Genomic DNA, 13194 nt, shown 5'->3' on the forward strand with positions numbered 1-13194 from the left:
GGGGGGGGGGGGGGGGGGCGGCATTGTAAGCAGAGACCTGCAGGGCCAGGCACACGGACGTGGGACATGAAGTCAGGAGGAGGTGACATGGCAGACACAGGGACAGGTCGGTCACTCTGAGATTCAGCTGCTGGTCGCTAATGGCTGGCCATGGGTAGAACCAGACAGCCGTCACCACTCACACTAAGTCACTTGCTCGCGACATTCTTGGTGGAGCCTGTTTTGACTCCTCTGTGCCCGTCACAAGCAGAAGACCCTTCCTTCCTGCCCTTTTCCTTCACCCCCACGCACATGCAAACGTGTCCACACACATGCACGAGGGGCGCCTGCGCGGCTCCGTCGGTGACGCATCTGCCCTCAGCTCGGGTCAGGATCCCAGGGTCCCGGGATCGAGCTCCACGTGGGCTCCCTGCTCAGCGCGGAGTCTGCTTCTCCCTCTGCCCCTCCGCCTGGCTTCTGTGCGCGCTCTCTTGCTCTCAAATAAACTCTTTTAAAAACATGCATATAGGGGCGCCTGGGTGGCTCAGATGGTTAAGCGTCTGCCTTCAGCTCAGGTCATGATCCCAGGGTCCTGGGATCGAGACCCGCATCGGACTCCTTGCTCAGCGGGGAGTCTGTTTCTCCCCCTCCCTCTGCTGTTCCCCCTGCTTGTGCTTTCTCACTTTCTCTGTCAAATAAATAAAATTAAAAAAAAAAACAAACCATGCATATAAATCTGGACACAACTACAAAAATCTAAAGTCTCCCTCTCCTGAGCGGGGCTCCTTGGGGCCTACCCGCCGTCCTCCCTGCTCCAACATGTGTTGCTGACCGTTGTTGCATGCACGGAGAGGAAACGGGAGGACGGCAGTGTGGGGCCTCTCACCTGAGCGCGTGGATGCAGTAGACCACCCGGGGCATGTTTTTCTTGTCGTAGATGTCTGTGGTCTCCGGGAAGAAGGTCTGGAGGGGAAGCCAGCTGGTTACTGCCGTCGGAAACGTGACAGCACCAGCTAGAGAGAGAGGGGCCGGGGAACGGTCTTCCTCTCCCGCCTGCGTGTGTGATCCTTTGTTGACTGGGGCATCTAGGTCAGTCTCACCAGCCATTTACACCCAGCACCATACCCATACACTCAGTGTTAAAGAAAGGCCCTGGGGCCACATACGGAACCAAGGTCCAGCCACAGACACACAGCCCTGGGCTCACCCGACACAGGCAGGGCTATCAAGGTTATAGGACGGAGACCATACCCTCCAGGAGAAAGAGGCCCCCATCCATCCCAGAGACACAGCGAGCCCGGTGCTCCTCACACTGGACTCTCACCAGATAGATGGCCACGCTCCCACAGAGGGACCAATGAGGCACACGCTGTCAAGGACCACAAAGCGGGGAGAGCACACATCCCTGACTCTAAGCCAAAGGCCTCTGAGCAGCGGGGGCCCCTCAAAGAATCGAGTCCTCGGAGGATGGCCTCCCGTGCCCCCTGGTGACTAGTGAGGTCTAAACTCAAAACCTCTTGGCCACTTTAGATGCCTAGGAGACGGCACAGCGTTCCCGCCTCACTGAGGACAGATGTCTCCATTGCCCCTGCCTCCCACCTAGTCTTCCTTTACTGCCGCCTCCTCGTCTCACAGCTCCCCAGAAGAAGAGACACACTGTAGAATCCTATCGTGCCCTAATGTGTCCAGTTCTTTACAGTTCGCGAAGGGAACCCGCGCAGCGCCTCCGGTCCTCCCGACAACCGTGCACGATCACCACGCCCCTTTTACAGTCAAGAAACACATAAGGCCCACGGAGCCAGAGGACATGCAGCACGTGGCCGGCGGGGGTCTTGGGCCCAGGCTTCCAGGTCCACCCCAGGGGACAGGGCCTGTGGCCTCCCCTTGCTTTATATCCTCAAACTGGCGGGAAGAAGGCTGGCTAACACGAGCCCGTCTCCTGCACCACATGGGGGCCGCGCTCACTAGTGGGGACACTGCAGCTTGGGTCAGGGACCTTCACCTCCCTCCACTTGCCTCCCCCACAGGAAGAAGAGGCAGGACCAAGTAACACGGCTGAGAGACAGGCAGCCGCCATCGAAACCCTCTGATTAAGCTCGTTCAGGAGACAGGAGGGCAGGGACTGAAGGGTCCCAGGGAGACAAAGCCTGCATGCAGGGGGTCCAGGGCTGGTAGAGAGCAAAGATGAACCCCAATCTCGAGGCCCAGTATTACCGAAGGCAGGCCGATGTGGGCTATCGCAGACAGCCAAAAGTTGATGTTGTCTGTGTGCCGGAAATGCAAGCCGGTTGCCTGAAAGGGAAGGGAAGAGATGAGAATCTATTTCCACAGTTCTCAGGGTTCCCCGTGGGCAGAGCCCAGACCACGGCTTGGAGGCCTGAAGGCCGGGAGGAGCCAGAGGACCCTGACCTATGGGTTTCCCATATTCTGTCCCCCTGCCCCACAGGACAGATGGAAACCGCCAGGAATGGCTGACCCAGAAGGACATTTGGGAAGGAAGATGTGGGATTAACAACCCAGGAAGCCTTCTGAGAAAAGGGGAGTCCAGAGGTAAGGCGGGAAGGAGACAGGGGTGGGCTGGCCAGGGCACAGGGAAGGGGCAGAGGGCCCGGGAGTACCATCATGGTGGCAAAGCCCACAAGCCTCTGAGCGTCGACTTGCGTAGAAAAGTCTGCTCAGACGTCTCCTACCAGGGACATCTCAGGGCCCACCTAGCAAGAGTCCCTTGCTGCCCGCACGCGGAGTCTGGCCAGGCGGCCTCAACGGCTCCTGTTGGCAGTGATTGGTAGCACCCCCCTTCATCCTCAACCATGTCCAGGTTTGGACAATACATTATACGGTCGCCCTCCTGTCACAGCCTTGAGGAGAAGGGCAAGTTTGAGAGGAGGGAGCGGAAGGTCAAGACCTCCCTTCCCCACCTGGTACCGCAGCTGCTCCACGTCATAGATCTTCTTCCAGGGGACCACGGCAGGCACAAAACGGTGGCCCAGCTTGGCCAGCAGCACTCCATTCCGGAGGCTCTCCTCCAGCTCCACCGGCGAAGGAAGCTCCTCCTTCAGGCAGGCCTCCATCCAGCTGAAAGGGCAAGAGCAGGACAGCGCCTGCCACCCACTCTGGCCCCAGCGCCTGCCCCTCCCCCCTGGCGCAGAGGGGCCTCGGACTCCCGCCTCCCGTCCCTGTCCTACTCCCAGCTCCCCTCTCAGCCTGTGGTCTGGCTGCTGCCACCTGATCCCCAGCCGCGCCAAGCACTGGAATGGCCAGTCCTCAGCCCCTGCTCACCCCTGAAAATCTTCCGACAGACCCTGAGACTGTGCGTCGCGGGGAGGCCCATGCCCGTCACACGCTAGACCCTTCCTCTCAAGTGTGGTTAGCACGACTGCCGCACCGCACCACACCTCTCCCTGCTCTCACTCTGCGTGTTTTCTAAGAACCCAGGCTTGAAGGGTCACGTCTACACGGCTCAGAACCCAGCTTTGATGAAGGGAACCCCCAGGGTGATGGAAGCAGCACAAAGGGACAGAAAGGCCAGAGCGCTTGGACTCGGAAGACCTGGTTTGCACACCATCTCCCCCCTCCCCGACCTCTCGGAGGCTCACTGTGTAACCCGCACACTGAAGAAAGCGCGGCCTGCACGCGCTGTCTCAGGGGGCAGCTGCCAGGGGTGTGTGAGGGGGTGCGCGAGCTATTGAGTGTGAACACCCTGGGAGAAGGCACGTGAAGCATGTTGTTACTGATGGTGGCATGAGGGGGTCATGGGACCTCCAAACTTCTCCATGCACGGACAGCTACAGGAAAGCCTCCGTCTGCAAAGACAGCCAGTCACGCCTCGCTCTATGCCCTCCCGGCCACAGACACCTGATTTCCTGTCTACCCACGCTACCTGCTTTTCTGGAGAACGTTAAGAATATACTATTGATTAAAAGGAAAGGATGGAGCATTTTACGCTGCCTTTGGAGCCAACACCCATTTGCAGGACATGCGGGGTACAGAGGAACAAGCCAGTGGACACAAGGAAGCAGAGACAAACCCAGAACATAGGGTGTCCACACGACAGACGAGCCGGTTTCTTCACCAAGTCGGTGACATAAAGAGCTGCAAAGGGGAGGTGTGCTATTCTGGGTTAAAGAAGATTTCAGAGACACAACCACCAAATGCAACATGTGAGCTTTGTTAGATCCTTATTTGAATAAGCCAACTGAAAAATAGGTTATTTTTCTGGAATATCAGGAAAACTTGAAAATGGCCGGGTGTTGAGCTTCCAAGGATTAATGGGTAACTTCCCTGGGAATTAGAATGGCGCTGTGGTTATTATGTGAGCAAATGTCCATACATTTAGAGACAGGCACTGAAGAATGTAGGGGGATAGAAGGATGTGGTGTTGTCTTTGCTCACAGATGGCGTGACCTTCTACGTGGAGAATCTGAAAGGAGGCGACACAAAGCCTCACACGAGGCTCTCGGACACAAGGGTAACACACACAAGTCAGTCGCTGTCTTATGTACTACACTGAACAAGTGGGATTTGAAATTAAAAACACAATACGGTTTCCGTTAGACCCCAAAAATGAGGTACTTAGGTATAAATGCAACAAAATATGTACAAGATCTCTGAGGAAAACTATGAAACCCTGATGAATGAGATCAAAGGAAAAGCAAGCGGAGTGGAAAGAGACCCCACACTCCTGGGCAGGAAGGTTCCATACCTGCCAAGATGTTGGTTCGTCCCAACGGGGTCCACGGATTCAGTGCAATCCCAAACAGACGCCCAGCAAGTTATTTTGTGGGTATCAAGATGCTGATTCGAAGGTTTGTATGGAGACAAAAGACCCAGAATAGCCAACCCCATATTGCAGTCAAAGAACAAACCTGGAGGACTGACATCGCCCATCTTAGCCACCGTAATCGAGACAGTGTGGTCTTAGAGCAACGGAACAGAATGGAGAGAAACAGACCCACACATCGCTCAGCTGATCTTTGACTAAGGAGCAGAGGCAATCCAAGGGAGCAGAGCGTCTCTTGCACAAACGGCGCGGATCAACCAGACATCCACATGCAAAAGAAATAAATCTAGACGCTAAATCAACTCGAAATGGATCATCAGGGGCGCCGGGGGGGCTCAGTCGATGAAGCATCTGCCTTGGGCTCAGGTCATGATCCCAGGGTCCCGGGGTAGAGCCCGGCATCGGGCTCCCTGCTCAGTGGGGAATCTGCTTCTCTCTCTCCCTCTGCCCCTTCCCCCCACCCTGCTCCTGTGTGCTCTTTCTCGCAAGTAAATAAATAAAATCTTAAATAAATGAATGAAATGAAATGAAAAACTTCTGCTCTAGAAAAGAGAACGAGAAGACAAGACACACTCTGGGAGAAAATATTTGCAAAACACATATCTGATAAAAGACTAGTATCTGAAATACACAAAGGACGGGGTTGCTGGGCTAGCTCAGTCAGTGAAGCATGCGACTCTCGATCTCGGGGTCATGAGTTCAAGCCCCACGTTGAGCATAGAGCTTACTAAAACACACACACACACACCTCAAAACTCAACAATAAAAGAACAAACAACCGATTAAAATATGGGCCACAGCCACCCATTCACAGACACCTCCCCAAAGAAGACACACACATGGGAACTAAGCATCTGGAAAGATGCTTCCCACCACATGTCATCAGGGAAATGCAAATGAAAGCAATGAGTTTCCACTGCACACCTGTTAGAATGACCGAAATCTGGACCCTGACAACATCGGACGCTGACGAGGAAGGGCGCACTAGGAGCTCCCAGTCACGGCTGCTGGGAACGCAGGATGCGGAGGCCACTTAGGAAGATAGTCCTGCGGCGTCTTACAAAACCAAACGTACGATCCAGCATCGTGCTCCTTGCTAATTACCCAAAGGAGTTAAAACACACATCCGCACAAAAACCTGCTTGCAGATGTTTATAGCGGCTTCATTCATAACCGCCAAAAGTTGGCTGCAACCGAGATGTCGTTCAGTAGGTGACAGATTAATAAACTGTGGTCCATTCAGACAATGGAATATCATTCAGCGCTAAAAAGAAATGAGCTGTCAAGCCCTAGGAAGACATGGAGGAAACCTCAAAGGCATATTACTAAGTGAAAGACGAAAAGGCTCGTACTGCACGATTCCAACTATGGAGAAACTATGGAGACAGGAGAAGAGAGGAGTGGTTGCAGGGGGTGGGATGGGGAACAAAGAGGCAGAGCACCCTGAAACTACTCTAGGACAGTGAAACTGCTCTAAGACACTATAATGGTGGATACATGTCATTCACCGTTTGTCCAAACCCATAGAACGTGCACCACCAAGAGTGATCCCTAAGGTCAACCGCGGACTTTGGGAGACCACGTGTCCAGGTGAGTTTCTCAGTTGTAACGAATATGCCACGTTTGCAGATGTCGCCCGTGGAGGCTGTATGTGTGGGGGCCGGGGATACCTGGGAAATCTCTATCTTCCTCTTAATGTTGAACCCGAGACGGCTCTAACAAAATACAGTCTTAAAAGAGAAGAAGGGGCCCCTGTCCTTTTGCATCTGCTGGGGGCAGGTGCCTGGGGTGGGCAGGATGGGAAACGGGGACCAGAGGCGGGCGGTCCCTCTGCTCACCGCTTGGCTTCCTCCAGCCGACACAGGTACTGATAGGCAACATTCTGCCGCCTCTTCTCATCCATTTCCTCAGCTGTGAGGCGTTCGCCTGAGGAGTGAAGGGGGACAAGGCCGAGGAGGAGTGTTAGACAAAGGGCCATAGCACCAAAGCTGCTTCTCAACAGACTTTCTTGGGTGACTCTGCCCAGAGACCTGAAGCACCTCTCACAGTCCACCCCCCTCTTCTTGACACCTCTGGCTCCAACCTTCGGCCCCCATACCGTAAAGTTGCCCTGGTTGGCACCCCTTAACAGGGGGCTCCCCTGTGTCAGAGGTGCTCCCTCCTCTTCCCCTCCAGCCATCTCCTGACCCCTCCTTCCCATCTATTTCAAGCCCTTCCCTCAGGGCTCCCAGCACGGATGTCCAGACTCCTCCACAGCTGGGAACGTAGCCCCTTGTTTTACCCCTAATAGCCTCTGAGTTCTCCAAGACCTGGACCGGTGTCACCCTCCTCAGGCCCGCTCCCAGGGGCTAGGCTAAGAGGACCAACTGGGACTCATCATTCAACGACCATTCATTCGTGCGCTACCTTCTGTCTGTCAGGCCCTGGGCTAGGGCATCCTTACTCTCAAGAAACACAGATTAGTGCTAGAAAAGAAAAATGTGTAAGTGAAAAATTCCATCCTAAAGTGACAGGTGTGATTATAGCCACATATGATGCAAGCAGCAGACAAAACAAAGGGTTCCACCCATGAGTAGAATCTTAAAGAACGAGCAGGGAAAGTGGGGGAAGGTAGTTCAACAAAGGGAACCATGTGGAATAGGGCACTCACTAGGGATTAGTGGAAGGACAGAGAATCTTAAAAGATCGCAAAGATATCTTTACTCTCCTTTTTGGTATAAGTCCCCTGAGAAAGAACATAATCTCCAAGCTAAATAAAATGCAGACAATACTCTGACCCTCAAACTTGAGAGCAGGGAATGCCTTAGATGAGACAGCACATAGTCTACTTTAGCCTCAGCCTCCCTTTCTCTTCCCGTTCTCCCGTCCGCCACCTCTGGAGTCTCCTTAGGGAAGACAATACAAAATCGGACAGGGCGAGACAAAGTTGTACACATACACACACAGGAAATAAACATAGAGGGCTTGAAGAGAGACAAGTCTTTGCCCCAACACTTAACGTTAATCCTACTCTTTACCGTATGTCCTTATATTGCATATCCTGCAACATGATTTGGACGAGGGGCAGGGCTTACCGGAATTGGCAGTTAAGCAAGTTCACACACACACACACACACACACACACAACGTCCTCGTTCAGATCCGAAAGCACCAGCCAACTGTAGGAAATCCATCAGTTCCTTCAAGGGTGTGTACAAGGTAACAAGCACTGGTTGCTAAGCACGGAAACTAAACCAGTAAGCAAATGACATCACCTCGGAGTTATGAACTGAGGGCTGTGTGAGATGGGCAGGGCTTTGCGTACACACACACACACACACACACACGTCTTGAAAAAAGTCAGTCCTCCTGCGCTTCTCAGGTGTGGAGCTAGCTTTCCTTCAACAGATCCGAGAACATGGACTTTGTTTTTTGAACCCCGCTGGCAAGAACGGGGAAGGGGTGGAAGAAGGAGATGCTCCCTGTCATCAAAGCAAGCTTTCTGCTGGGCAATCCTCCCGACCCCGGCCTCTTTCTAAAGCAGTGTCTTTGCAAGTGTGGCCCGAGGACTAGCTGCATAATTACCTGGGGCGAGGGAAGTAGCACAGCAGTGCTGGTTACAAATGCAGAGGATGGGCCCCACCCACGGGAGCTGAAGCCGCGGGCCAGGGCCGAGGAGTGTGCATTTGAAACAAGCTTCCCGGCTAATTCCCACTGGCGGCACGGTCTCAACGCGGCACCGAAAGCCAAGCTCTCGGGGCTGGGCAAGCACGCCTGCCACCTGTAACTGCTGCCTTCTTAAGGGGCCATCCAGACCACCCCCACTCGCCCAGCCCCAGAATTTGGGGACGAGGGAGAAAACTCTGGAAGCTTGAAGCGCAGCGGAGACCCGACAGGGGACTTCCTCCCCGCGGGGCGCAGGCCCACCGCCCTCCTCGGCCCCCTCTGCACTCACACAGCGCGGCGTCCGCGCCCGCTCTCCGCCGCTCCATGTTCCTCCTCCTTCCAGGTTTGAATCTCCCGCCGCCGGGCCGCCGCCCTCACCGTCGCCGCCGCCGGACAGCACTTCCGGCCCGAGCCGCGGAGGCCGCTGGGATTTGTAGTTCCAGGCGGCGCAGGCCCAGGAGCGCGGCCAGGTGCGGAGGAGGAGGCCCAGGAGGCAATAGGAGTCGCAGTCCGTTTTCTGCGCAGTGGTGGGGTGCTGCTGTTCCTCCAAGTCTCGTCGGCTGCCCTTGCCTCCATCATTTCCCCCTAGTGTTCCCACGAACCCCGCGCCGCCGCCTGTAGCGTTCTTGGCTCCCGCTAAGTGGCGGACCGGCTTGCACTGAAGGAGATGGTGCGGATGCAAAGAGAAATCAGTATAGTTAGGGGCACCTGGCCGGGTTAGTCCGCAAAGTAAAGCGTGCTACTCTTGATCTGGGGGTTTAGGCTCGAGCCCCACGTTGCGTGAAGAGATTACTGAAAAAAAAAAAAAAATCTTAAAAAATCAGCATAATTAAGGCCCTAAAGCCTGCTGTTCTGGAATGAGAGACACACATGAAGTCAAATATGTTAGAGGTCAGCGATATTCAGAGGGATGAGGTCACCGCTGTCATGAAGTTAAGGGCAGTGAAGGACAGGAAGACTGCCTAGTGGAGGTGACAGCTGATCTGGGTTGGAAAGGGAACAAGAATTCATCAGCCTGAAGGAGAGACATTTCAGTCCGCGGAAACAGCACGTGTGAGAGCAAGGAGGAAGGTCAGGACTGGGGCAGCTGATAGACAAACAGCTCAGTCAGGGAGAGGCAGGAAGAGAGGCTGCAGGGGCCCGGCCAGCAGGCTGAGGAGCCGGGATGCCGTCTGGGGAGCAGCCACAAGCCAAAGAACACTTCACACGTAGGTCAAGGCCAGGTCTATATGTTATAAAGGTCCTTTTGCAGCAGGGGCTTGGAACAGGGTGAGGCTAGGAACAGAGGCCGACTGAGAGCTCATGGCAGCAGCGCAGGCGAGAGACAGTAAGGTCTGAACTAGTACAAATAATTATGACACCTGTCCTAAAATTTGTTTTGCTATATTATCTAATAGGCTTCCCCCATCTGGCACTTCTTCTTTTGCCCTCCCTCCCACCCACCAATGCCCCAGTCAAGAGGCAAGGCAGCCTAGGCTCCTAGCCTCAGGGGAGAGATTTGAAGGGGTAGAAAACCAAAAATATCCAAACCTTCAGAGGAACAGAGGGGCCTCAGAGCTGAGACAAAACAGTGGGAGATGTGCGGTTTGAAGAGAGTAGGCATTCCCTGAGACCAGAAGGGGTCCCCTTTGCTCTCCACGCAGGGAAGTAGAATCTAGATTCTTGGTGATAGAGGTCCCACTCCCTGCTTGCTGGGAAGGACCTGGGCAGCCCAGGGCCCTGACAGGGAACAGTTGCATAATGAGGCCCTTATGTGCAGAAACCCCCAACCCAGCCAGAAAGGAGGAACCTGGATGAGCTACCCACACTTCTGCTTGGGACGAGGGCTGCTGGGCCTGAGAGGGTAGGTGGATTGTAAACAGATGGCTGAGGACCCGGTGGGCCTTTCCTCTCGAGTCTTAGCATCCCATACTCTCTACAACTGGGGCTCCCCCGTGGGAGAAAGGAGGGGGCAAACCCAGCTGACTCACACTGTCTCCTCCATGCCAGGGCAACAGGGGCCGGACACAGGGCCCGAGGAGATGTATTTGTCGCATACGGGCGTTAGGGACCGCACAGCAACGACAGGTGCACAGTGTGAATGGTCCGCTGGAGCCACATTTAGCATCATCTTGTTCGATCTTCATAATACGGATACGGGAACTGAGGCTCAGAAATGTCACACAGCTAAAAACCAGTGAAGCCAAGACACAAAGTCCGTGCCACTCCAGGCTTGAGTTCCCACAGCTGTGCCACCTCCAAGGCCGTGGCTATGACACCGCACGGGGGAGAGGGCTCAGAGGTCAAACCAGTAGGACCGAGCATGGGAGCAGTGGGGGTCATGGATACCTCCCGCAGTTCCAGCTGACAGACTGGGTTGGTGGTGGACCAGTGAACACCGGGAACAGGGAGTGGGTAGATAGGGGGGAACGGGAACTTTGCTCGGACTAGCCAAGTCTAGAATCTACATTTAGAATAGAAATTACTGGCTTATCTGTGGTGGGAAAATCAGAGGAGTGGATGGAACATTCATGGAAATGTCTATAAAGCAAGAAGAGAGCAAAGGGCAGAGGGGTGGGGACTGTTTGCATTCAAGGGGTATACAGAGGGCCCAGCAAGGAGACGGGGAAGAGATGGAGCCAGGACACAGTGGATCCTGGAAGTCAAGTAGGGGGACAGTTGCAAGGATATGTCACCTAAAGTGGGAATCGAACAAGCTGGTGATTCAGAAACGATCCCTAGGTCACTGAGAGGTCAGTGGAACCTTGCCAGCATAGTTTCAGTCCCCGCCCCCTCCCCAAACCTCTCCCCTTAAGGGAAGCCGGCTGAGCTGCCTGTGCAGCCCTGGCCAGGCCCTGGTGGTGTCCTGGAGGCCAGGCCGTGGGCAGGCACAGTGGCCGCCAAGAAAGCCCGCCATGGGTATGGGCCCAGTGTGTGGCACCCAGCGCTATGCGGGCCCACGGCAGGCACTCGGCAAAGGCTGCCCAGTGCAGGGGGCCCAGCGACTTCCTTGTAATTTTGTTTCTGGCAAAGGCCTCTTTACTTAAAAGAGACCTCTCTGCCAGCAAATGAGGACATCTGCTTTCGGCTGCACGCCACCTGCGTGAGTTCACGCCATAGGTGCCCGGCGTCCTGGGGCCTGCCGTCCTCTCATTAGCAGAACGTGGAGGCTGCAGATCGGCGGAGCTGGGAAAGGGATTTGGGGGCAGAGAGACTCCTCTGATCTCCAGGCCCTTCCTGACGTCAACCTTTAACCCCATTCCCAAATGTGGAATGTACCACACAGAAGCACAGAGCGTAGGTGTGTGCGTGTGCGTGTGTGTGCGTGTGTGTGTGTGTGTGTGTGTGTGTGAAAGCGTTCAGTTCTAGGACAGCCCAGGCCTCATTAAAACTTGCAGTCACAGTGCAGTGGAAGGAACCCTAGGCTAATTAGCCCAGAATCAGAAAACCCCGGGTCTGATCCCAGCTACACGCACTCTGTGACCTCAGGAAGGTCCCACCTGCTTCCTGAGCCTGGTCCCCTCCTCTGTAGAATAAGAGTATGGGACAGAAGACCCCTGAGGTTCTAACTAGTAACAAGCCATCTTGCTTGATTCCTTGCTTGCAGTGAAGGACTGGGGGGAGGTGTGCAGGGGTGGGGGGGTGAGTGGGGGGCAGGAAGGGCAAGGGAATGCAGGTAGTGTGCCCGCCCACTCTCAGTGATGCCACACTAAGATAGGGCATCTGAGGTGTCCATCAAAAATCTCCTAGGAGTAGAGGGTGGTACCTGGTCCTCTGGTAACCCCGGGGCTCTGAGCTCAGAGCTTGGCGAGGTAACCCAAGCCAGAGGGACCATTCTAGAAAGCCAGGTGCGGAGAAGATGGAGGGAGGTAAGGTATCCTGTGGCTAGGGCCCCAAGGCCTGGGGTGGGTAGCCAGGAATGCCCCAGGAATGAGGGCCTGGAAAGCAAGATTCCTAGGTATTCTTAGTTGCAGGGGGAATTTCTTTAAAAAGAGAATCACCTCTGACTGTCTCTCCTATAAAAGAGGCGGAAGGACAGAGGGAAGGGGAGGGGCTGAGAGCCCAGGCCTGAGGCTTTGCCACCCCTTCCCGGCTCCTGGGAGGAGAGCTCGGGAGAAAGCTTTGCCTTTCCAGGGGAGAGGATCCTAATGGGGAAAAGCACATTTGAGACCAGAGCAGGTTGCTGGGGGACCAGAACCAGCCAGCCATGGAGAAGGAGGTCCCCTGAGATAGGGCGTGGGCAGCGAATGGGGAGACAGCACCCTCTTTCCTGAAAGCTGACTCCTTGCCAATTCGAGAGCCTGTCCAGCTCTGTGTCCCTAGTGTCCTGTGGCTCCTGGTACGCAGCAGGCTGGCACCCAGCGTCTGCTGAGCTGACTTGATCGACACCTTGGGATCGGGCAGCGGGAGCACCCATCCTTGTGAGTGTATGGGCGTCCGTGGAGGAACAGCGTGAAGGGGTGATGGGGAGAGGCCCTGCATGTGCTCTGTTTGTCTGTCTGTTCATTTACTCCTTCATGTGGGATTTTGGACTCCAGTAACATAGATGTAACGTGCCTTCCGCCAGCCAAGCCGCTTCCAAGTGCACGGCTCAGTGCCGCACGGTACACTTGCGTCATCCGGGTCCCTCTCGTTCGATGAACATTTATGGAGGACCTACTATGTGCCAGCCCCTTCACGCTGCTCCAAATCTAGTAGGAGAGATAGACAAAAAGTCAGCAACTTCAGCCCGGCATGGTCAATGCTGTGAAAGACACGGGCATAGGTGCCCTGGGAGTCCAGAAGGACCCAGACGGTGGAGGGAGGAGGCT

At 55.0% G+C, this 13194-nt stretch overlaps 1 protein-coding gene across 1 annotated transcript in view; it reads right to left on the reverse strand.

Annotated features, from left to right (window-relative positions):
- The window catches only part of IQGAP3 (IQ motif containing GTPase activating protein 3), a 32672-nt gene extending 25995 nt beyond the window's left edge, over nucleotides 1-6677 (reverse strand). The window contains exons 1-4 of the mRNA XM_040635812.1: nucleotides 6598-6677; nucleotides 2898-3054; nucleotides 2194-2271; nucleotides 866-942 (exon numbers count right to left, since the gene is read on the reverse strand). Of these exons, the coding sequence (XP_040491746.1) occupies nucleotides 866-942; nucleotides 2194-2271; nucleotides 2898-3054; nucleotides 6598-6662 (377 nt within the window). The 5' untranslated portion in view covers nucleotides 6663-6677. The remainder of the gene's footprint in view (nucleotides 1-865; nucleotides 943-2193; nucleotides 2272-2897; nucleotides 3055-6597) is intronic.
- Between the last annotated feature and the right edge of the window lie 6517 nt (nucleotides 6678-13194).

This window comes from Ursus maritimus, unplaced genomic scaffold (genome assembly GCF_017311325.1).
Source record: "Ursus maritimus isolate PB19 unplaced genomic scaffold, ASM1731132v1 scaffold_2, whole genome shotgun sequence".
Taxonomy (NCBI): domain Eukaryota; kingdom Metazoa; phylum Chordata; class Mammalia; order Carnivora; family Ursidae; genus Ursus; species Ursus maritimus.